At 41.3% G+C, this 24,867-nt stretch overlaps 1 protein-coding gene across 9 annotated transcripts in view; it reads right to left on the bottom strand.

Annotated features, from left to right (window-relative positions):
• PAN3 (poly(A) specific ribonuclease subunit PAN3) overlaps positions 1-24,584 on the bottom strand; it is an 82,356-nt gene extending 57,772 nt beyond the window's left edge. For 2 of the 9 annotated variants that reach the window (XM_068672401.1, XM_068672395.1), the window contains exons 1-4: positions 23,815-24,574; positions 18,092-18,232; positions 11,160-11,281; positions 1,407-1,473 (exon numbers count right to left, since the gene is read on the bottom strand). In XM_068672401.1, the coding sequence (XP_068528502.1) occupies positions 1,407-1,473; positions 11,160-11,281; positions 18,092-18,232; positions 23,815-24,562 (1,078 nt within the window). In that variant the 5' untranslated portion in view covers positions 24,563-24,574. Of the gene's footprint in view, positions 1-1,406; positions 1,474-11,159; positions 11,282-18,091; positions 18,233-23,814 lie in introns of all 9 variants that reach the window. The other 7 variants (XM_068672407.1, XM_068672378.1, XM_068672416.1 and 4 more) reach the window with 7 other exon arrangements.
• Positions 24,585-24,867: the final 283 nt, after the last annotated feature.

Genomic DNA, 24,867 nt, shown 5'->3' with positions numbered 1-24,867 from the left:
ACACAAATTTAAATCTGATCTAAATGTAGCAGAAGTCCATACTCTACTAGTAGCTTTTTATTGATTTTCTTTCTCCCTGTGTATCCCCTCCAAAATTGAAGCACCAAAAATTGAACAATCACAGATGCAACTTAAACAGGAAAGTCCAAACTGAATTTATATAATTATCGAATTTATTGTTTACAGGTAGCATTAATTTATGTTTTAATGAAACACTCTTTAGCATTCATCAGTACTCCTTTATAAGCTAATTCTACAAGTGAGACATAGCTTAGGAGGGGAAAAAATTAGCAGGACCAGAGACACAACAGAATTTAAAGTGGTTTCTAAAAGTCAGTCTGGTTTCTCTCCTTCGCATGCATCACCATCACTATTTGGCTTGTCACACAGTCAAACTGACTGCATTTAAAACTGTAGAACTCAACTGCCTTGAATAGCTAATTGTGCAGTGGGACAAAAGCACAAAACCTACTGGAAATGAACTAGGAGGAAGAAAAACAAAAACAAACTTGGCTTTCAAATTAATTTTCTAGAACTATATACTACCATGCTTTACCAAAAAAATATAACTGTAAGTAGCCTAGCTATAGTTTCAGACATGCAAATGAAGTTCTAGAACATTATTAATACAGCAATTTTCAGCACAGCAACATTTTAAATGCCATAAGGGAATAGTGCTCTTCTTGAAAGAAGCTGGCTTGACAGCTACAGCTGAAATAATCTGCAGTGCCTGTTATAATTTGGAAAGGAATTCTGAAAAGCACATTATACATGTTCAATATACCCTTCACAGTCATCTAGTGAATATGCAGGCCTGCACTATAGAGACACTGTTTGGTTGAAAAAACATGTTCCCAATAATAAGAAAAATATTGTAAGAGTTGAAGTACTGCTTAAAGGACAAAACTTGGGATCTATTAAGATATGTCAGTTATGTGATATATTTCACAAGAATTGTATACCCTTGGATTCAAGATTAAAAACCTGTATATTCATTCCACACAGCAGCCTCCTTGAAAAACACAATAAAAAAGGACATCACCATGGAGCAACAAAAGCACTTAAGCTATCAGTGCTTTATGGAGGATATCCAAACTAGCATCTCATGTGAAACGACAAGACCAATAGATTGCATTTTTTTGTAGCAGCAGTATGTTTTCTTGTTGCTGTTGTTGTTTTAGTTTTTCCCCGCTGCAGCAAAAAGAAGGCTGAAAATTTTGATTTCTGTAGCACTTCAGCTTTGGACTACAAAAAGTAATCATATAATACCCTATAGTGGACAAGAAGTTCTCCTGCATCTTAAATCAGATCAGAGGAGAAAACCTACCTTCAGTCTCAATTTTACCAAAGGGAATCTCCTAAATTTCCAAGTGTACTTTTGTATGTATTACTTTAAAAGTGCTTACCATGGCCTGCGTACTGCTTGGCACTGTCATTGAGAAGGCTAGGGGAGCTGCTGCTATTTGTCATCCTCTGCAAAAATAAAAACAATTGTACATATAAAATAAAACTACAAAATATTAGGATGAATTGAGAACAGTATGTAGAAAGCTCAGGAAGGGTTTATAGTTGACAAAAATGTTTAGTAAAATACAGCATTTCACATGAGAACAATGAAAGCCAAAACCAACCGTATACTAAAATGAAACACTATCCTCATAAATTACTTCTAGCTTGGGAGATTCTGCCAAATCTTTGGTTTTCTTCCTGTACATCACCAGCATTAGGTAAGCCAGTCCTTTGTTATATTACTATAACTCTTCCCTGTATTATACGCTATAATCACCATATGAAGCTTTTCTAAGCAAAAATATTCAAATTAGTATATTTGACAGTTCGTTGCTTTTGTCTGTTTTTTAAAAAACATTAACAGTACCTTTCAGCAAAATCATGCAATTCTTGTAAACCAGCAGGACACTTGAAAGCTTCTTAGTATTCCTCCTTCGCCCCACCTGCTTCTCCTGCACTCCTCCACAGATACCAGCTAGCAATCAGCTGGACTACAGAAAGCAGCGCTGCTCGAAGAGCTACCACTGCTTTCATGTAAGAGACAGTGTCCCTCTACTCCTCTAGTCTCCCAGCTAGATAGAAAAGTACAAGAAAAAAAGCACAGCAACGCTAGGAAGTGTCCTCTCCATCACCAAGTGATAGTACTTGGAGCTTTTTTTTTTTTTTTAAACCTCTTCCTAGGCATTCTTTTGGCCCCCATCAACTAGGAGTCTCCCAGCCAATTTCTGGGCACTATTCAACAGCAAAAAGCTTTGAGATCCCTTCAAGTAGATAGTTTGCATGCAGCAGCTGCTGTCGTGGGTGAGTGTACACCAGCACAAACAGGCCACTTCATGCCAGCTGGCCCCAAGTGTCTCTAGGACGGTTTCCAGGCATGCCTAATTCAGTAGTCAAGACACAGACTAAGAATCAGAACTGGTCACTGGAGTTGCACTTTACACTTTCATTTTTCCACTGCCAATCTGAGCACTAGTGGCAGATGGCAAGAAGCCTACTATGTAATACTTCAGTGCCATTTCATCTAGTTCTTGACCAGAAGGATCAATATTCTGAAGTAAATTTGGTAAGAACAGAGGAGAACCAACGCAAGCTAGTGTCATCTCGCGTGGCAAGAAGTGCATTAGGTTTACTTAAAAATAAAAAGTTTCTCAGCATCCTGCACAAAACTGAAAACTGCAGCTTTCAAACTGACTTCGCCAGAAGCTGCAGCTGTCACTTGTATCTAGAAAAAACAGCAGATTATGTGATGTACATTTACGTGGAAAGCAAGTTGTTAAAAAAAATCATCATGTACTGTTAGGAAAGTAACTAAGAAAGTTTTTGTAAAATGTAGGTACCAAATCAGGTGCCTTATTGTTATCCTCTCAACAGCAGGCTCAATCAATGTCCTATTGTCAACTGACATGCAACTTCTTTATTTCAGTATCTGTGCTCCTTTGCTACAGCAAGCCTTCTAAGATCTTCTGACACAACTCTTCATTCAGCATGAGTATGCAGTACTATACGAAGCAGTAGTAGACTACTTGCAGATGTACGCGTAATATACATATGTATATACTGTGTTAACCTCCAGCTTTTTCAAGAATTAGCTGAGGAACACTATTTGTTGTATGCTTTCACTATTTTAATGCCACTTATCTCCTGTTCTTAACTCACATTAAACTATTAGTGATCAACAAGCAAGTCTTTCCACAAAAAGGATGCCCCTAATGAAACAGTTTAGTGATTTCTACAAAACAGCAGCATTTCATGAAACCCCACTATATTAACAATTTTGCTCAAGTTCAGAGAGGCTCATCCCACTGTCTCCACAAGAACAAACTTACAGCTCAAGTCAAAGAAATAGCCTAGCAAATTTTAAACTTCTCATTGCAAGCTGTTTTCAGCAAGGTATTTAGCAAACAAATCAGTATTTAGAAACAAAAGATGAGTTTAACTTCTGCCTCATCTGGTGCAAACATTCTGTAATATTGGTAAGTTTACCAGAGGCTGAAAGACAGATAAGACTTTTTTCATCCCCAATTATGATAACTGCAAAAATTATACACAGAGAGCTAGAGAGTTACACGCTGTCTGGTAGCTGGTATTTTTTGGTGAGAACAACCAGTTTCTGGTATTCAGATAACAAGTTAGTTGTGGCATTTTGTTATTTTTCGCAGTATAGATGTCTTGTACAAAAAGCACAGTGTTCTTAAAGTAATTATCAGCCAGTCTGCACCCAAGTGGTCACAGCGAGTCTCTGGCTGATCAGTACTAGACAGCATGTCCTGAGATTGAATCAAAGTTTCCTAACTCACTAGGGTCACAGACCTGATTCAGTATGTCCTTCTGATAGTAAACTTACTGCTTCTATTCTCTCCACTCCAAAATATAAGTGGAAATCTAACTGTAAAATACCAGTATATAAAAACTATTGTGCAAGAATTTTTCTACTGAATACATAGTAAGAAATTTCTGGATTATAGTAGCTCAGCTGTTCATACAATATATTCTTTCCCTGGTCAAGCAACAAGAAAAATGTTAAAACTTTTGCAGACCAGCGTCCCTACTGTGCCTCTTTTCCTAGTATTTGCTACATCCACACTGATCCTTCTAAAAGGAAGTGGTTTAGGAACATGAAGGAAATCTTCCAGATTTGCACAAAAATTGATAGTGTTAATGTCTATTTCTGACATGCAGGTATTTGTAACAATTTTAATGCAAAACGTAGAGGTCTGTCAGAACAGGGATAGATGCAACTGACATCTGGGCTGGTATCAAAGACGGTTAAGATTAAGGCTAAAACTGGGAACCAAGCACTCTTCTGTCAACAGTATTTTTCCTATTCAAGTAGTGCAGTTAAACATTCAATCAGACCTGAAATGTGAAAATGTGACTGCAATAATGAAAATCTGTGCTGATACAATCAATAAAAAGATATATAGTGTGCACGCTGGAGACAGATTGCAGCGGAACACACTGTTCAGTATTCTAACAACACAGTGCAAAGAACTTCCTAAGTCTACGGACATCAAAATGTGCTGTTGCAAAGACAAGGCTTGTTTGAGGTGTAAACATATTTCACACGAGCCACGATTCTGGAAAAATAAAACTTACTGATCCTGGGCAGCTCCTGCTCTAACAACTGCTTGAAAGCTGTAGCTTGCATGAAGTTGAAAAATGCCACTTAACCACTCGCTTTCATGAATTTTTCATCTTGTTCAACATTTATTACGCATGCACAAGCTTCTTACCTTACCATTAGTCATGAAAGTCCTGCATGTAGTGAGCAAAGGATTTTTAAGGTGTTTTAATATTTAAGACTTCCACCATGCTCTAAAGCATTTAGTCTTCAGTAGGGCTATTTCTCTACCTCATTTTTACTAAGTCAACAGGAAAATGTCTTCAACAAAAAATTAATATAAAAAATATATCAAGCGCTATTTGCTATTTCTGTTTTCTTGATAACAGGTTTTGCTTTCTAAATATTATTTCTCAATCTTAGTAGCATTGAGCTATTTTTTATACAATTTCAATTTCAATAAGAATCCAAGCACAAGAACCTCTAGCCCAAAAGATGAAAGCTCCAGAAAGGTAAGAGAAGCCATTAACAGACGAAAACAAACTATTCATTCTTAATAAGCCTGCAAGGCAAGGCAAGCAAACACCAAGTTTTTAACTTGCTTTAATGCATCATGACTTTCACCATATGGAAGCTAATAGTGAAAGAACTTTGGCACAACCAAATGCCACACCAATGTCACTCAGGTCCATATAAATTCCTTGCCTGCCTATTGCTATGATTTATTGAGGTTCTTTAAGCAGTAGTTAAAATTCAACTAGGCTGCCTGGCACGCATCCTGTCCCTCTCCCTTTAAGGCAACTAAAACGTTGTTCTGTTCACATCTCAAAAGAAAGCTACAACAAAATCAAACCATCACATTCATTCAGTCCAAGGATTTAACCTAAGCTTAGAGCTTTCTCCACTGCTGAAGCTCTGATCAGTAACAAAATACAACCTCTTTGATTTCACGAAAAAGTGATAAAAAAAAGTTTCAGAATACTTTGTTAATTCCTGAATATTCAAGCAATACCAGAGCAGGAATAAACTCATTCGGACATGTTTAATCCCAGTGTTTGAGGAATAATCAAAATAACAAATCTCCTCTCAGGAAAATGCTGCATGAAAAGGTACAGTGTCAAAAACAAAACTTTTGTCAAAGTCAATCATCATCTCCTCTCCTAGACGTAAGATAGCCTGTTGGTTCCAAAATTTTCCTATTCAGAACTGTCTCAAGTTACTGTCTTATAAAAAAAGTATTATTTTGACACAGACTAGGACAACACTGACAGTAGACCAACTGTAACAATTTCCATATCATGTTGCTATTTTAATAATCTTCCCTCGAATTCATTCCTGTGCTAAGTATATTATCTCAAAATACTTTGTAGCATGTCACAAGTTCATCTCTTTACCTTAATACTCTTCTACCAGAATTATATTTCAGTTATTTCTCTAATTTTTGGAACAATGTTAATTGAACAATAAAAGAAGTCGTACTGCAAAAGAATAAGATTGTCACAAGCAAACAAGCCATTGTTCAGCTGTCACATTCTGTGACCTACTAATGGTGACACCTTTCGCTTTTGTTTCTAAACGATCCAAAACTCATCTTGGGTGGCTAGCATATTTGACTCACAGCACGTCCCACTCAAGTGTTTGAATTAAAACAACTGGATTTCTTCAAAAAGCATTATGTAAACAGTTGCATAATTTCATATATAAAATAGCATGTCTATAGCTCCACCAGGCTCTCAACAGTTAAAAATTGAAGACATTAACAAGCCTGCATGCTCATGTTAAGGAGAGTTTTATTACTCAGCTCCTGGCAGATGCAACAATGGGAACAAAGGCCTTTGTGTTTACTCAGCTGCAAGGCTTTGAAGCGAGGAGGATCTCTACTTCTCAGGCTTTTCAAGAACTCTTAGTATGCCAATACTAGCATGGCAAAAGCAAGAGTCATTCTTCTCTGTTGCTTGGCCTTGCCAACTTTAATGCTGATGACTTCTCTCTATTTTTATTTTGTTTACAGCAATTTAAAAAAAAAAAAAAGTGGTTTTACTTTCTACATAACCCACAGACCAATGGAAGGTGTGTAGTTACAAAACTCATCGTGTCTAAATACATAGAAATATATCTGTAAAGCAATATACACAAAGGTACTTTCTCCTGTTTTATGCTCTTACAAGCAGGTTGCTCAACCCTGTTATATTAGCAGTTTTGACATCAAGGTGCTCCTCTGCCTCATCCTGCTCTGCATTCTCCCAGATTATTCACATGCCCTCTTATGATCCCAGTGTAATACTACTGAAACTCCTTCCCACACCGCCTGTAGCTTTGATCAGCCCACGAGCTAGTAAAGAGGCAGTGCTAACGTGACTGGTCCAGAGGAACACGCATACCAGCTCGCCGAGTGGTACACGCAGAGTGCCTGAGCAAACAGCCAAGCATTAGAGGCATCCCGGCCAGCCAGCTCCTGCCTCCTTACTGCTGGGAAAGCCAAGTGAAACGAGCTGCTCCTTGAACCACACCTCAGCCTGTCTCTTGGCTGCTGCTAAGCCAAAAAAAAAAGAAAAAGAACAGCTTCAGGGACAGCATGCAGCCTGGGAGCCGTGTGTTGTGCAGGCCTGCTCTGTTATTAGTTATGGAGAAAAGGGAAAACAGACGCTTTGATAAGCTGGAAGCCAACGCTGCAAATGTAGCATATGAAGGAACGTGCAGATTCATGGAAGAAAAGACGTATAAAACAAAACCATATTACAGGGAAATGCAAACTGATGACAACAGGAGACGATTAATCAATAGGAAGCTAGCCAGTAACAACAGAAGAGACCAACGGGAGGCAACAAAAGGTTGGCTAACAGCGAAGAATTTTGAGGTAGGAGGAGTGGTAGGATGAGGCAAAGAGTTACTATTTTTAGAAAGAAACTAAAAAGAAGAATTAGAACAGCCAGTTTGAAAACCCTGCCTCTTCTGAACAGTACTGAGGATTTTCACTCCCATCTTTTTTCCAATGCAAATTGAACATTACAACTAGCTGCACCTTCACCACTAGTCTAAACCCAACAAGAAGTTCTAGACCTCTTAAAATACTCTTCAGCACATACAAATGAGATCTCAGTCAGAAAGATAATTCTGCAGAAATGCTGATCACTACCTACCTCACATTACGTATGTTCAAAGATGCATATTTCCTCCTTAATTCATCAAGATACAATTTGCTTTTATTTTCCTTCCTTATGCTGCATACTTACGACTAACGCAGACAATGTATTGCACACAAGAGCATGGTGACTGAAAAAATTTGGATAGTAACCTTGCTTGAGGCAATTTGCCTCCATTACATATGTGCTATGATAACCCAAATACACACAGCCAGTCTTTTTCAACAAACCTGGCTTGTTTCCTACACATGACAAATGCATTCTGAAGTTTAATTAGGACTAGTCAGGAAGACTCATGTACTGAATCCCTGCTGATAATGTTGGAAGGCATCTAGTGAACAAGGCTTGGACTGTACAATACTGCATAGTGAAAGAAAATGAACATTATTCACAATAGGCTATTTCTATACTCACCAGACTAAGGCAGCTACGTCACTTGAACTAAGCTTTCTACATGGGGTCACTATTTCCATTCCTTATTTTCAAGCTGTATAGGTTAAATTCAGAAACTCTGCAGTCTGGTTTGGACAGCAGCACCGGTTTTTGTTTGTTTTTATTGTAACCTTTTTGTTCCCATTCCTCTATAAAATGTAGGCAGCTTTCTTCTTTAATAAGGAAAGCATTCCTTCACTTTTGAAAGGAAATGTAAATATCAGATACCATAACAGCAACGTGCATGCTGCCAACTGTCTAAAAGAAGGATTTGAGCAGCATGCAGGGGACAATGAAATAAACACTTAATCAACTATCAAATGGATGCTCATTACGTATGCACCATGCAGTCTGTGTCCCAAGTAAGTCCTAATTATAATTCTTCTACTGAAAAGACACAATGTTATGGAGAATACACCTCAATGTAACCACCCCAAGGCTGCATCAGCAGCCTAAACTTAACATTTCTTAAAATCTAACTGTATCTTTCTTAACTAGCATTTCTTCTAGCTGTGTGTTTATATTGCTGTCTATGCAACTTCCCCAGTCTTAAAAAAAAAAAAAAGCTGAAAAAAGTTTCCTCATATTACACTGCTGATGCATCTATTTGTGAACTGCACAGATCTAGCAGAGATGACTAAATAACTCATAGATGGAATAGATGTTTTCATCTGCACAAGCAAAGCAGAGGCTCATTAGACATTTTGCAGCAGATTTCTGATGTTTCATTAATAGGAGAAAGCTAAACTTGCAGTATCTTAAGACTCAAGCACCTGGAAAGGAATATGTGCACAGATGTGTTCTGTTCACTCTGCTATGGCCCAAGTTTGCATTATGCCAGCTTGTTTCTTTGTCCCAAATAGCATACATTTAGCTCATGCAATTCTAGTCTCCATTCTGTAAGTGTCTCCAGTCCTCCTGCTCTTTCCTTTCCAGTTGTCTGCCCAGTTCTTCATTCATCTTCAGCTCAGTTTCTCTAAGCCCACAGCATAAGTCTTTGTGCCCTTACACATCCCTCTGCTATAATTAATAGAGATGCAGATCTTTTTTCCCCTCCACTAAACACAGATCCACTTCCATGCTGCTTCAGTCTTAAGTGTAAGGGAAAAAAAAGAAATCAGATCAGCATTCCTGCTCAGTGTTCAGGCCAGGCCTAGATTAAGGCAACACTGTAGCAGCAGGAATGTGCTCAAGCTGGAACATGCCAGTGCAGGTTACATCTTTGGGAAATCATCTAGCACCAAGTAAGTCTCCAGTGGGTCTATATAAACCAGTTCTGCAAAGTTAAGTGACCAAATCTCAGCAAATTTGTCAGAAGACAACAGAATGTATATCCGTGACACAACCACCCATCTATCACACCTTAAGCTTTTGTTCCAAACTAGAAAGCTTTGCTATTATTTAAACAAAAGTCATCAAGATTCTTCCCTCACCTTGTTCTCCAAAGAGCTAGGTGACATGGAAAGCCATGCTACAAGTGGATAAAATGTATCGCTACGGTGTGAATTAAGAAACTGACTGACTATCAAAACAGACAATGTTATCAGCTTTACCTATATAAATAAGAACCTGAATTACATGATTCAAATAAATAAAAAGAAAAAGAAAAAAATTAAGAATGGTTTTTAAACTGCAGTTCAATGCCCCTAAGCACTTTCCAAAAATAATGAAACCCATCATCAGAAGTTCTTTTCTTTAGCCTCCAGTGGGTAAGCAGCACATCAATTTCTTCTGTTTTCTCAAAAAGAAACAGTGCTTTGACTGTGATCTCACAGGCATCGGTATTTTTAAATCCCTTGAACATTCATGCTAGATGCATTCCTTATAACATTACTACAAAAAAAAAGTTATAATTAAAATGTTGTGTTTAGAAAGACACCAGTGCTGCTGCAGAACAGGCTTTAAAGATACAAAACATAACAACTTTGCACTAAAAGGATACAATATGATCTCTGTGATACCAAAATCTGTAACTGTACAAACAATAACATCACCTAACTTCCAGCTTCAACAGTACTCTCTGTGGGATCAGAGGTTAAAAAGTTCTTTTTAAAACATGCATCACTATCAGTAGTAAACATCTCCATAGTTTTACGATTCTGCTGAATGAGAAAAAAAAAATCCAGCCTTATTGAAAACATGCATTAAGAAACAAAAACAGAACACCCTTAATTATTTCCCACCTTTTGCTGAGTTATTTTTCAATCCATAATACAGCCACAATTGAGATCAAAGTAAGCTCATAAGGAGAGTTTCCTTGATATAAAAGAGAGCTGTTGTCAGGACTCAGTGGAAGCTATTTGACTTGCACTCTCTTTCATTTACCAGACACTGGTTTGTTAAACCTTTGAGTACAGGGAGAGACCATCTCTGCTTTTAAGCAGCGTAATTTTGAGGGAATTATTATAGTATCGCGTGTGCAGCTTCAACAGAAACTCATTTAGGTTTTAAATAACAGCCTTTTGCTGTAAATCTTTGCATACTACTACCTACACCATAATTCCACCTCATGGAAACTGATGCCTACATCCACAGAGCAGTATAAATAGAAAAAAATAGGACTTAAATATGTAACCTACATCACTGAACGCTACCAGAGACTGAGCTTATAAATTCTGATTTTTTTTCCCCTGCTAATTTACTGGTTCAACAGTTCACTTTTTGCTTTAGTATCTTTTGGTCTTCAGAACATTTCAAAATCTAATATTTATATACTTAGTAGAAGGCTATCAAAACTAGATATGAACATAAAAAGATATCTAGAAGCACAGAGTTAATGGACGCAGCAATGCCTAATCCAGCAGCTGAAATAAGTGCCAACAAAACCAGGCTAATTGTAAAGCAATGATATTGTTTCATTTCCATTAGCAAGATTAAAGCGTGTAGGCTCAGGATACCCTGCAAGATGCCACATACCAGAGAGCTACATTTTCGCTGACCCTTGGACAGTTTTCCCTTCTTGGTGTAACGCCAGCCAAAAATTAATGGAACACCACACAATTCACTGCCATTACCTGCATCATGGGATACTTGGTTTCAGCGGGACTTCCAAATCCATTAACGCCAATGAAGCTGGTGCTAAAGTAGGAATCTGTGAGACTAGCATCAGCTAACCCACCGCCATCTATTCCGGGAACTAAAAGGAAAAAAAAGAAAAACATTTCAGACAAATGTAGTTCACCATGGATTCATTTGCTGACATCTTCTATAATTTTTTGGCTGGGGGGTGGGGACAGTGTGAAATAGAAGAAGTTTGGTAGTCCTACTCTTCAAGTCTAACTTCTCATCAAAGCAGCTAAAACCATAAATGCATAAATATCATGAACGAGGTTGCTAAATGACAGCATATGGAGCATGGATTTACAACACAAATGCAGAAAGTGGCAGAAAAGTGAAAGGTTTTGAGGGAAATGATGATGAGTTTGAACTTTACAAAGGGTAACAAGACAGGTAATGGTATCAAAACAAATAACCAACCAACTAAAAAAAATAAAAGGCAAACAAAGAAAGCCTATATCTTAGAAAAATATGTGTCAAGTAAAGTTTCTAAGGGGATATACTTGTTCTTTTAAAGGGTAACGCACAAAACATACATTTAAAAATATCTCAAGTCCTCCCATACAATGCAGAAATACTTTAAAAGCTTCCTTAAGAGCCTACTGCTATTTTCATTATCTTGTACTACACGAAGTGGCAACAGTTTTATGAAGAGTGGCCAAAACCTCCTTTGGAATGAAAGCAAGTGTGAAGGATGTAACTGAAGAAATTAATCCCACGAAATTGCGTGCCTGGGAGTAATGGCCTCAACATACAAGCACAAATAAATGAATTCACTTCTATGAGACTACAGAGAACAACCAGCAGCAGTCATAATTAACACGAAACATTCAAGCAGGTATTACTTAGATAACAAAAAAGACTTTACAGCTGTACACACGTTGCAATTCAAATTAAGCTTCCGCAAAAACACCCACAGCAAATTATAAAGACACTAATCGGTATGGCCAGGCCACTGCAAGCCAACAGACATGAGTAATTGGTAGCTCTAAGGTAGGAAGGCACACATCCAACTCAGAAGAACATCCTGTACCAAACTATCCAACTTGAACTTCTGCATGGACTTCCAGCCAGCTGGTGACACACTGAAACAGCTTCCTGTCCCAAATCCTCAAGGGAAATAAAGTGGAACTCTGTAGCAGAGCTAATGGCATGCAAATTGTAACCCCGAAGGTCTCACCAGAATGGGAACTTCCACTCCAAAAACAGAGACTATGCAACCTGGGAAGCTGTTTCTATGCTGTATGTGCAGAAGACAGCAAAAGAACTACAGCCACATGCAGTCATAGGAAGGACTGGAAGCCAGGATCACTAGCAGCATCTGTACTGCAGGCAGATCAGCTTTGCAGTTGAAAAAATTCTTGAAGTAGCACTGCCAAATCCAGAACGTTGTTTGTGTACTCTGCAGGTTTGAGAGAGACACCTAAGGAACTTTAAAGATGCTTAATTACTAATGAAGTACAACATGAAAATTTTCAAAAAAGTTTTAAAACAGCTGAGAAAATCAGACAATAAAACTGTCTCCACCATCCATGCACTGGATACTCCTTCAGAATTTCAAAGAAACAGCCATATAGAAATTCCAGAAGTCCTCTCACTTTAGCCCTAAAAAAGACAAAGCTGTTCTTCAGGTTAAGGCATCACTTGTTGAACTTAAATTCCCGAAATGAAGCTGAAGACTAGAAAAAAAAAAATAGTAGTCTGTGATTGAACTGTTGTATCAGGAAAATTAATAATGCCTGTAGTAACACCAGTTACTGTCTTCTATCTGCTACTTTCAGGCCCTAACTCATCATGTGAAGGTTGGCATTTCAACACAATCATTTTCTAGCATCATGAAAAAGTGCTAAGATTTCTCTCAGGAGAAAACTGAAAAATAGCAGATCCATGTGTAATGAGTAGCTGCAGCCTCGTCTGCCCAGAAATTTAGAGTCCACACTGCATTTTTTTAATACTTTTTTTTTTTTAAATGCGTTTCCTATCTAGCTTTCCCTGACTGCATTTCAGCCATTATCAGGAGCTGCTGCAGTTTTGATACTACATTCTTGACTGTAAAAGAGTATGAAAAGCTTTAATTTTCAGGAAAAAACATCATTTCAAGGTGCACTGTATCAGTTCAGCGGTGTATCTGCCATTTCATCATTCTGTCAAACCTCAGATTACATCCAATCTTTACACAAACTATAGCGACTCCCTTAGATTACACGACCAGTTCTCAAATGCTTCAGTCTGATGAACAATTAACAGACAGCCAATTGTTTCAACTTCTCCCACTGCTCCTCTCTACACTGGAGTCAATGCAAGAATCCATTTAGCTTGATTTCCCTTGGACAAATACAGCTAATATGCAAAATCATCAAAACTGGAAACAGGAAAGTAGAAAACTTTCAAGTGGTTATTTTGCCACATGCAGCAAAGTGAGAGCCTCAGTTGCATGAAATAAACCCCCCCAGCTCAGCTCCAGTAAACCAGGACAGCTGGTACAGCTGCAGTTACCCTATTGCATCCAAATAAATCACTGGAGCCAGCGCAGGTAGCCTCACTAGGGCAAAAACAGGCCAGCAGGACCAGATGCTCTTCTTGTCAAGAGGAGGTACCCGCAGTGCCACGCAGCTCAGGCTGAGAGGACCAGCAGGCTTCCCGCAGCACTCCCAGGGCTGAGCACTGCAGAGGATGCTGCCATGCAGCACAACAGCGATCCTCAACACTGCTCAAGTGCCAGCAGTGGGAAAGCAGCAGCATTTGCCGCATGAGCCAATTCACGCCACTCGAAGCTGCTCTGAACTATGCTTTAGGCTTCTTGTTGATGCACTGATTTATAACTGGGCTCTTCAGACAGGAAAAGCTACTCCACAGCATTTTCTGTTATCCAGCTGGGTGAAGACTCTCTCTCAAGTCCAGTGGTTTGGCTGTGCTGATGGCCTCCTTGCAGGGTTACCACAAATCGCTGTGCTTGAGCGCTGATCCACCTTTGTACCGCTGAACTCTGCTGATGCTCCACCTGCTGCACTAACCTAATGATGTGAATAAACTTCCCAAGAGTCTGGAACACCTCTAGCTAAAGGACCAAGACTTCAGCAATACATTCCACTGGAAAAAATAAAATCAAAAAGTAAAGCTCACAAGAGCAGAGGGCAGTTTTCTTAGCAATAACTTGTTGTTAGAATAGAGTTCTCCAGAAGCGATGTGTGTAACGATTGTCTTCAAAGGAAAACTCAGCTCTAGCTTCCTTAAATTTATTTCCCTATAGCAAGAAGAAAGAATATTAAAGCTAACAGAAAAGACAAAACTTATATAGGTAGAAAGGAATAAGCAATCCCTGCATTGCCTGTAAGAACAAACAAGGCCACGTACTCCATCTCTGCTCAAAGGAGGGCCGTTCAGCAGTTACAGCAACGAAAGTTCAGCAAATACCTGAACAGCACAGGCAGCTGTACTGTACTTGGCACCTGGCCTTCTCTGGGAGAAATAGAAAGCACTTATCTTATGATTTGGCAAATCATAAATTCTCACTTGCTTCTGGAAGACCAAGGCAGTTGAGAGCATAGGCAAAAAGCGATTTATCGTTAGTAACCTACAGGGGATCTTCAAGGAAGCATAAACTTCACCACACACATGGTGTGGTATTAAGAAAAAAAAACAGAGAAAAAGTCCAAACTGGAAAGAAGATTTTAGTCCTTGAGAAGTTTTTGTTCTCATGCGTTTATTCATTCGATTCATTTACATTAGAACCCGCATTTGATTTCTGTCCACATTTCTCTTACCATAAGAACACCTTTCCAAACGTGTTTCACATAATGCTGTTAGAATGACAAATGCAACTGAGGTTTGTATTTTTTTTTCGTCTTTAAAAATCCGCTATAACTGCGGGTAAGTAAGTTCAGACAATAATTTAAAGAAAATCTGGAATTGGCAATTCTTGCCAAAGGAACATGCCTTTGTTTTGTAACAGTACTATCCACCTGTCAAAGTCCGATAAATTTTCAATGGACTCCTCCCAGGAGAGAAGTAACAGCTTTCTTATAAAAATAGAAGGCTTGACTAGGCAGATGTGAGAAAAAAAATGGATGTATGAAGGAACAGAAAGCGTTGTCTCCTTTTTCAGGAGGCATCACATTATGCAAATGATTATGCAAACTGAGAATCCAGTGGTAAAATACATGCTGACACATTAGGTAAGCACATACATCAGAACAAGAAGAAACTTCTAAACAACATCGATATTAAAGCCAGAAGTTACATCCCTGCAATTCTGGAAAGAAATTTAAACATCTTGAGAAATTCAGAAGGTGCTTTCTACATTTTACATCCACATTATCTAATAATTTTTTGCTTGATGAGTAACACTGCAGCTTAATGTGACAACTGCAATTAAAAATAAATATCGTCTTATATAATTCATCACCCACAGAAATTTAGCAGAAAGTAGGCTTCCCTTCAGATGCAGGCACCAAAGAGGAGGGGAAAAGAAACAGATGGTTATTTTTGCCTTACTTTTTTTCAAAGAATTTTTTCAGGTACAAAGGATCTCACCGCAGCTTAGGTACTTGAGTACTGCTGTGATGAACTCGACACAAATGTTTCAACAGATGTTTCAGTGGGTTTTTGGTTGGTTTCGGTTTAATGCTCGTCTTGTCATACTAGCACTAAATACTAACAGTATCTGAAAAGGCGGCATTTCTAATATTTTCACTCTGGACAGTAAACCAATCCTGCACTCTCTTAAATGGCTTCTTTATGAACTTGGCATTAGCGCTGATCATCTAGGAAATCATTCTTAATATTAAAAAAGGATCTTTTACAGTAACAGAATGGTTACTGGCCCAAAAATGAGTGGGCTGAAGTAAGATGACAATAGATTTTTGTTGACAGTCTTCAAAACAACTATTTAAAGATTTCTGGCAATATAATCAAACAGATTGAAATAATCCATTTTGCTACTATCACTGCCTACCAAGCTGTACTATAATTATTTTATGCTGGGGAAAAAAGCTTATATTTATAGAGGTAATCTTGATTTCAGCTCCCAGAGCAGCCACAAATACAGGCACTTTTCACCTCAACACAGCTTGGTAAACTTAATCATATGTTCGCTGTACACGTGCACACAAAGAACAAGGTGTTATCTCAACTAGATATGGCACTGGAGTTTTTACTGCTTTATATCTCCAGTGGAATTTTACACTGAGATAGCCACCGTAACACTGAGACTAAAACAATAAAACTTTTATACAAAGCCTACGTATGGCAAGTCACTTAAGACTTAGAAAAGTGGTTTTAGTGCTCTAGAAGCACTGCGGTGTCAGAGGACCTTATGCTTGTCCTATTTTGCTTTGTACTGATAGTTTTTTTGTCAGGAAACAGGTGCTTGAGGTGTTAGCCCTGCTGTGTACCTCATGAGCACTATACATACTACCAGGTGCATTTTGGTGTTGCTTTCCCTACTGCATCACTACTATTTTTACTGTTTGCTAGGGAAAGTAAAATCTCTGGTCTTATTTTACCTCTCTCATTTAATGCAGCATTTCCCAAAACCAGCCTAGGAATCACTGAAACAGGGGCAGCTGACAGAGAACCTGAGCTAATCCCCCAGGCACGAGGAGCAGGAGCACACCGCTGCGCTAGGATGCTGAGAATGGAAGTGCAGTTGGAGGGCAGACAGCACAAACGAACCAAGTTGGCTGAAAGGCAGACAGGAAGCAAAACAGTTTGGGAAACGCTGCCTTATTTACAAACACTCCCACTAAGTGATGAGATATTCATGGGCAAGCAAAGGAAAACAGCAATCCTTACCATAATATTAAGTGACTGGGCTGCTTTTTTTTTTTTTTTTAATTTTATCTCGCATATTATACAAGCATCCGATAAAGCCCCCCCAAAAAGTACAGCTGCCATCCTTTTGCTCTGTAAAAATCTTTGTATGGCATCCAGAGCACCATGACTCCTCTTCATGGACCGAGTCCAAAAGCACAGTGATAAAACGAATTAAAAATGATACTTTTTCAAAAGAGCCATCAGAAGTACTCCTTATCAGAGACAGCAATTCCAACTATGGAAATCACTTAATAGCAAAGCTTTCAGAATAATCCTTCTCCAAAACACTTCACAATTCCTGATGTATTGCATCAAATTTTTCAATATACCACATTCATTTTTTTCAAAACACACATTTGTTTCTTAACAGCCTCCTCCCTGTACATAAAACTCAACTTCTTATATGAAAATAGTTGTATGAAAAGGATGAAGATGTCCCAATGACCTATCCAGGTTATTTCTTACGGGAGTGGGAGGGAGAAAACAGAAGAAAGGGAAGATCTTCCCAGTTTCACCAGCATTAGAACAATTGACACAGAGGGAGTCTACCCATGGGCTACGGGGATTTCTTATCTCTTATCCCACTTCACTGCAACATCTACAACAACTCGTGTTTCTACCACCACTTTAGAATTCAAGTATTTTGTTTCTGAATCTCAATTCTCAGAGGGGGGAAAAAAAAAAAATAAATAAAAATAAAAGGCCATAAGGAAGCAAATAAAATAATACAAATAAGATCTAAACACAAAATGTCTTTGAAGACCAGACAAAACAATCACACCACCAGAACTTAACTCCCAAGAGACTGATGGAACACGGACATGCACAGAGCGTGATCGGCACCAACTCATCTTCAACACACAGCGATTCACTGTACCATGTTTGAAGGCAGTGTAACGTATTACATCATTACCAGAAAACAACAGATAAGGAAAACATCAGCCACATCAGCTTACTATCTAAATCCCTCCACTGACCCCCTTTCCATTAGCTGCCTCGAGACCAAGAGTTTTTTCAGCTTCCGAGGTCCTACAGAACTGCTCCTCCCTGCGTTTCTCACCCCACCCTCACTTACCATTCGTCCATTTTTCCCGCAGCAGTCTAAATTTGCTTCTAGGTGGTTCCTTACACAGGGAACTCTTTCTGAGCTGGTCCCCAAGGTCACTATTTTCTGTGCATTCAAATCCTTCCTGCAGGCCCACTCCTACAGTGATACCTACAAAAAATCAGTTATCTAATAACTGCTAGACAGAAACTAAATGGGGATGCTCAGTATCTTAAAAAATCATCATCAAAACTTCAAATTATTATAGCAAATATCCCCTTTGAGTTTGCTCATAAGATATCTATAACTATCCCCCCACCCCAAACACACAGTTTTATCTTTGTCTTTGAAAGAGGAAAACAATCAGAACAGTAATAATGCCATTGTCATGTACTTTGATACCCAACACGTGGTAGGTACTACCAGAAACAAATAAGTACCCATACTCCCAAGGGATCTGTGATTTCTGTGCAATATTTGGGCTTGAATGTTTTCTCACCCAATAAAGAAACCCCCCCAAAGTATATAAATACAGGAAAATCAGTTTAAGCACCATGGCATGTTGTATTTTTTCCTGGAAGTTTTACATGCTAGAACTGCCCCCTTATATGTCCCAAATAACTTCACAGATGTAAGAGTTTTTCCTCTTCTCATTAACCCCTCCAATAAGTTTTCCGTTTCTTCCCCATTTCCACATGGGACACAAAAGTGAGAGAAAAATCCATGCCTATCATTTCCCAATTTCTGCTGTTGATGTATGAAACAAGAGGCGATTAAGTGAATTCAGTCATTTTCGTTTACTCCCATGCATCTCCTAAGTTATTGTTTTTAAGTCTTTGATTCTCAACCGTTTAACAGTCTCCAGCTGTCCCAAATGTCTCGTCAATTCTCAGACTTGTCTCCTATGTCTTTAAAAAAAATTGAGGAAAACGTAAAAATTGTATCCTCTATCTAATCCTGGAAAAGGCATCAGGAATATTAAAACTTGAGGCACCTCTCTAATAAGAGAGCACAGGTATATGACAACTAATACAGCATCACCTGCAGAAAGCACAAACAGGTCTGGAGAAGGAATTCTCAACCCTCTCTCCTGACTACAATACCTGTCTTCTGCATCCAGGCAAAGAAGAAACAAACCCAGGGAAAAAGCAACTAGCATATGGCACACCATAAATGTATTTACGTTAAAAGTTTGATACCTGTTTCTATATATTTCGAGCTGTAAATACTCAAACACTACCAGAGATGATAAAAAAAATCCGTATTTAGAATAATCCTGACCATTGTTTCATTGTGTTAAGAAGCGTAATCCAACAGATTACCTTTAATATCTATTTTGCTGAATGGCTTATCTTCCCATTTTCTCTATATCCGCTATTTCATTTAGTTTGAAGAAGAATGGGCTGGAAGAGACTTAAACACCTTAAAAAAAAAAAAAAAAAGCATACAAATGTATGGGTCTTCCTACCCCAAGCCTAGCCTATTTATGGATTTACCAAAACCTAAGCCCTAATTCTCGCTAAGCTAAGTGCCAAGTGATTGCACACAGAGCTGCTACAGCGGCCGTCAATACCCACTGCAGCTATGACTGGCCTTCTAACACACAGCTTGTGGGCTGTGAAAACAGCAATCACGCTTTTATGAGGCTAACCCAACACAAACCAAGCCTTCATCGTCCTCCTTTCCACCCCCTCACGGACAAAGCCTACCTAGGCAGGTTTCCTCAGCAGCTGTGGAGAAACAGAGCAGCACTGCGGGCACGCTGTGGAAATAGGGGCCTGGTTTGAACACAGTTTTCCTAGAGGAAGGCTTTTGGGGAGAGAACAAGACTGGGAAAGCTGGTAAGGAGAGGCAGCGGCAGCACCGTGCCCGTGGCCAGCTCCTGCATGCTCCTCGGTGGACAGCAGCACCGGAGCCCGCTGCGGCAGAGCTGAGCGCAGCGCTCAGCCCATCGGCCCTCCTCCGGGGCTGCGCTCAGACGAGTCAGGCACCAGGCTAAAGAGCGAGCACTGACAGTAACTGCTGTGTATCGGGTGCTTCACAGCAAAAAAAAGCACTGTAGCAAGCAGTAAACGCTTCTATTGGTGTAATACAGTGTTTGTGAGGCCCATGTGCTGAGGAGTATTACATTTGTATTCATTAACTTTCGAGTAATTTAACAGCTGCAGTTGTCTGTACAGCTTTAACTTGTCCAGCTTACATACAGATGTGTCAGATTTCAGTAACAGTGACAATTTTCTTCAGACCCTCCCTCGCATGGCACCAAGTGCTCCGGGAACGAGCCATCAGCAGGCAGTAGCACAGGCTGCCAACCTGCTCGTTACACAAGTTGTAAAGGTCCAAACGGAACAGAGGGCAGACACACGAGGAGAAATTGCTCATGCCTCTCACCTATCCTTTCCCGAGCTGCTCCTTAAAACCCTGCTGGTCATATCCTCCCTCCTAAATGCCAAGGAATGGTAATTTTCCCTATTTCCACTCCTTCTACACTCCTCTTAAGCTAGGTACCACTGCTACTCTGCCCGGTACCTGAGCTGACAGTCAGGACTTGTGGCTAGCAGAAGACCACTGTGCACAGATTTTGGCCACTAACAAAACTCAAGGGAACTTTTTTTCTGATATTTTCTCCTTCCTTTTTTGTTATGTGAAAAGGACTTCTTTCTAAAATCAAATGTTGGTGAGGCAGTTCGCAGCTGCGCTTCTTATTTTGCAGACGGGCAGCTGGACACCTTGCGCCCAGAAGGCCGAGCGCTCTCAGCACCAAAAGAGCAGGAACAGTGCTTTGAAAATGCATGCCTCAAATGTCAAGTGCTTTAGGGACAGGGGTGCTACCTTCTGAAAGTGAATGGAGTTCATCAACGTAGTCAGTCTCATTCCCGAGAACATAAAAAGCCACAGCAGTCAGGCCAAAGACACATTTAGCCTTCTGCATCACCTCCGAGGCTGGACCACAGTGGGCGTGTAGACAAAAACATAAGCTCAAGGTGAGGATGAGGCAGGGCTTCCCTGGAGGCTCTCAGCTATACATAGTAGAAAATGAGCTTGACTCAGAAATGATTTTTTTTCACATTTCATTGTCTAAGGCGGAGTTTATTCCAATAATATCTGATGACTTTTTGAACCCCTGTCAGATGTTAGTATCCAAACCATCTCTGTCACAGAACAGTTTAACCACACGTCACGTGAAGAAATCTCTGTTGGTTAGCTCTGGACATGTCACCTGCTTGTTTCACTTAATACTCTTGTACTGGAATATTTCTGCCCTGGAATATTTCTTGCATTTTCACTGTCCTTCTCCTTATCATTCAATGTTCCCATCACCTGTGTTCTGAAAAGAAGTCAGTATTTGGGGAGTCTTTGTGATTACTACAGAAAAACCTATAAGTAAATTAATAATCCTGTACTCAGAGCAGGATTAGAGTAACACGCATGTTAGAATGAGGCGCTGACCCACTTTTAACAATAAATAGGGCTGCACTGTTAATTACTCAATGAGCATTATCTGCTCCGCGCACTGAATGATGCTTGGGTCCAGTGAGGAAGAAGGGAGAGAAGGCAGCACACACAGGTGCCTAACTGGAGACCACCCCGATACTTCTGCATTAGGGAAGACTGGCAGTGAGACTGCACAGGCAGGATACCTTTTGGCACTTCCTAATTCCACATTCTTTACTTCTGAACTTTACTGTTCAATAAAAGTTGATGTATAGCTTCCTACATCCACAAAAAAACAAAGCTTTCATTCCATCCACTTGGAAATCGTCCTGGTAACACCGTGAGCCATCAGCAAAGTGAGAATTACAGAGATGAACTTGTCAGTAGCTATACTGATCACCTCCAGATTTTGAACAAATATCTTCCTTATTTCTTTCACAACTGCATACTGAAGCGAGGAAGCTTAGAAGCAAGACTGGGCCCACTCTAAGGCTCTTCGCTTAATTTGTCTCTCCTTCCTTTCCTTACTCTTCTTTCCCAGCTAGACTCCTTGATATAAGACGCCCCTCTACTAGTCCAGGCCTTTGCCTCCTGTAACTTCAAGCAGGGTGTCTATCCCTGCAGGGCATCACTGATAACTCTGCAGGGAGTTTGCCCATCTTGGTGCCCTCACAACAGGGGCAACCGCTGGGAGCCCCATGCAGTTTTAAACCTCTGACAGGCTGATACATACTCAGACACATGGTTTCCAAATAGTTTAACTGCTCAGCAATATCAACCACTGAGCACACAAATTAAGTTTTTTTCTTAGGTTTAGGACTTGAGCAACTTTTAGAGTTCTTTCTTACAAGAAGAAAGAAAGAAAATCCTTCTTTTATCCCCAAGTCAGCTTATAAACCCTCTCCACAAGCCTGGATACAGTAGATTAGCAGATTTTAACTATTTATTTTTACATCTTTATTCACCTATACATCTCACAGCTAATTCTGTTCAAAAAGAAAACAAGCAGAGATCAAATGATCGCTGCTAGATCTTTCCCATCTACCTGTAAAAAAAAAAAAAAAAAAAAAGCAGCATAGACTTCACTTTGAACAACTGAAGTCTGATAAAACTATCAAAAATTGTATCTTTTAATAGAAAGCGTTAAGCAATTCTATGTTTTAGGGTCGTCCTGGAAGAGCAGACATGACAGTGCTGTACTAATACAAGGCACTGTCCAGCTACCGGCTCCACAGACAATATCGCTCAATGGCACAAGCCCGCTACACCTGGTGAAAAAGCAGTTACAGGTTCCTGAAACATATCGAGTGCTGAGAGCTATACACAGGATGTTCGACGTGGTTGCACCTTAATTTCAGCAAAAGCATGGCTGTGACCATTTAGCAGTTGAGTCACTTCATGTAAACAAATACCAGGTTTATGACAGAAATCAATAATGCAACCAAGCTTAATGTATTCATTTAGAGCATGACTTTTCTGAAGAAGCTTTATAAGCTTGCCGGACTTTGTTGCTCCAAGTGCTGCTGCTGCTTGCACTACACACCGAACTGTTCTTGAAACCAGCTTGCTACACTCAGCATCTATTCAGCCACCACAAAACTGACCAGCAACTGTCCTGCAAGGCACGCAAGCACCCCAAACTCCTACCGGGGAGGGAATGAAGGCTGTAGAAAGTCAGAAAAAAAAAAAATCAGAAGCGATTTCTCCTTGTAGCAGCGGATACTTTGCATACATCTACATTGTTACAGCTTCAGCATTTACAAAGTGACACGCGCCTGCAATGTAGCAATATTTCAAGGCTGAAGGCTCAAAACTTGCAACAGCTGAGACCCAACTGGGGCTGCCTGGAGGAGCACACCAGGCAGCAGCTGCACCCTGCAAAGAGCTGCTCCCCAGCTGGGGGGGGGGGCTCCCTAAAGACACCCCAAACCCAGCACCGGGACAACCACTGCCCAGGAGCCCCCCAGGAGGGGGACAGGAGGGCACCCCCCTCCAGCATCCCCTTTCCAGGGGGGTCTCCTTCCCTTTCTCCCCACACCCGTCCCCTCTCCCTTTCCGCCTGCCCCTGGCGGACGGGGCTAAGATGGAGGCACCTCATCCAGGAAAGGGCGGGGGGGGGGGGGAACCCCCAAAAAACCCCCCCGGGGATGCCGACAGGCGGGCGGGGAGGCCCGGGGGAGGGCAGGGAGCGGCCCCGCCGCCACCATGGCTGTTATTTGTTTCCGGTAGCACCACAGCACGCTCGGGAGCCGCTTCCCAAGGCGGGACCGGGGCTCCCCCCCCAACCTCCCTCCCCACACAACCCCGGCCCCACTCACTCGCCAGCCGCGGGCCGTCCAGCCCCCCGCCGCCGCCTCCTCCTCCTCCTCCTCCACCGTTGCTGCTTCCTCCACCTCCTCCTCCTCCTCCTCCGCCGCCTCCCGCCCCCAGCTCGGCTTTCTTAGGCCCCACCACCGCCACCGCCGCCGCCGCCGGGCCCGGGCTGGCCCCGTGAGGCGAGTACCCGGGCCCGGCGCTGGCCGCCGGGGGGATGCCGAGGGGGAGCCCGCTGAGGGGAGGAGCAGCAGCGGCAGCGGCGGCGGCGCCGGGCTCCTCATGCAGGAACTGGCACTCCTCGCCGTAGAAGCAGGTCTTGTCCTTGGCGTAGTAGCGGCAGAACTTGAGCTTCACGGCCCCGCTGGTGCTGCTGTTCACACCGCCGCCACCGGTCCCCGCCGCCACCGGCCCCACCACCGGCGAGGGCGAGGAGCAGGGCAGGCCGCTGCTGTTCATGGCACCCGCCCCGCCGCCGGGGTCGGCACCATGGGGAAGGAGGGAGGGAGGGAGAGGAGAGGGGCGGGGAGAAAAAAAGGGGCGCGGGGAACCGCCGGCACCCCGGGCTGCGGCTCGGAGGAGGAGAAGGAGGAGGAAAAGGGAGGAGGAGGAGGGTGAGGGGGCGGGGGGAGCCTCCGGTGGCTCCGCTCCTCTCAGCGCGGCCGGGGGCGGCGGCGGCTGCTGGGCGGCCGCGGGTTGTTTATGCCATTTTCCTCTTCCTTCAGCGGCCGCGCCTGCGCCGGAGCGGGGCATGCCGGGTAGCGCCCGGCCGGTTGCCCTCAGCGGCTCCGAGTTCTCCGTTTATTTATTTTTATATTTTTTTTTTCCTCAAAGTGCCGTCGTCCGAGTGTTGTACGCACGCTGGGGGGGAGCAGCTGTCAAGTTTGGGAAATAAAGTTGTTCGGTGTGGGGGTGAGAGCGCGTTGTTGTCCTTTTCGTTGTGTCCTCTCTCGAAGTAAAAAGTCAACCTGCCTCCAAAGTCTGTGTGGGAATAAAAATAATAAGTGAGCTTTGAAATGTTGCGCTGGAACCTTTTTTCCTCAGACAAAGTCTTCAAG

This window comes from Anas acuta, chromosome 1 (assembly GCF_963932015.1).
Source record: "Anas acuta chromosome 1, bAnaAcu1.1, whole genome shotgun sequence".
NCBI lineage: Eukaryota > Metazoa > Chordata > Aves > Anseriformes > Anatidae > Anas > Anas acuta.
Note: the sequence above shows the minus strand (reverse complement) of the source record. Positions and strands in the feature narration are given on the sequence as shown.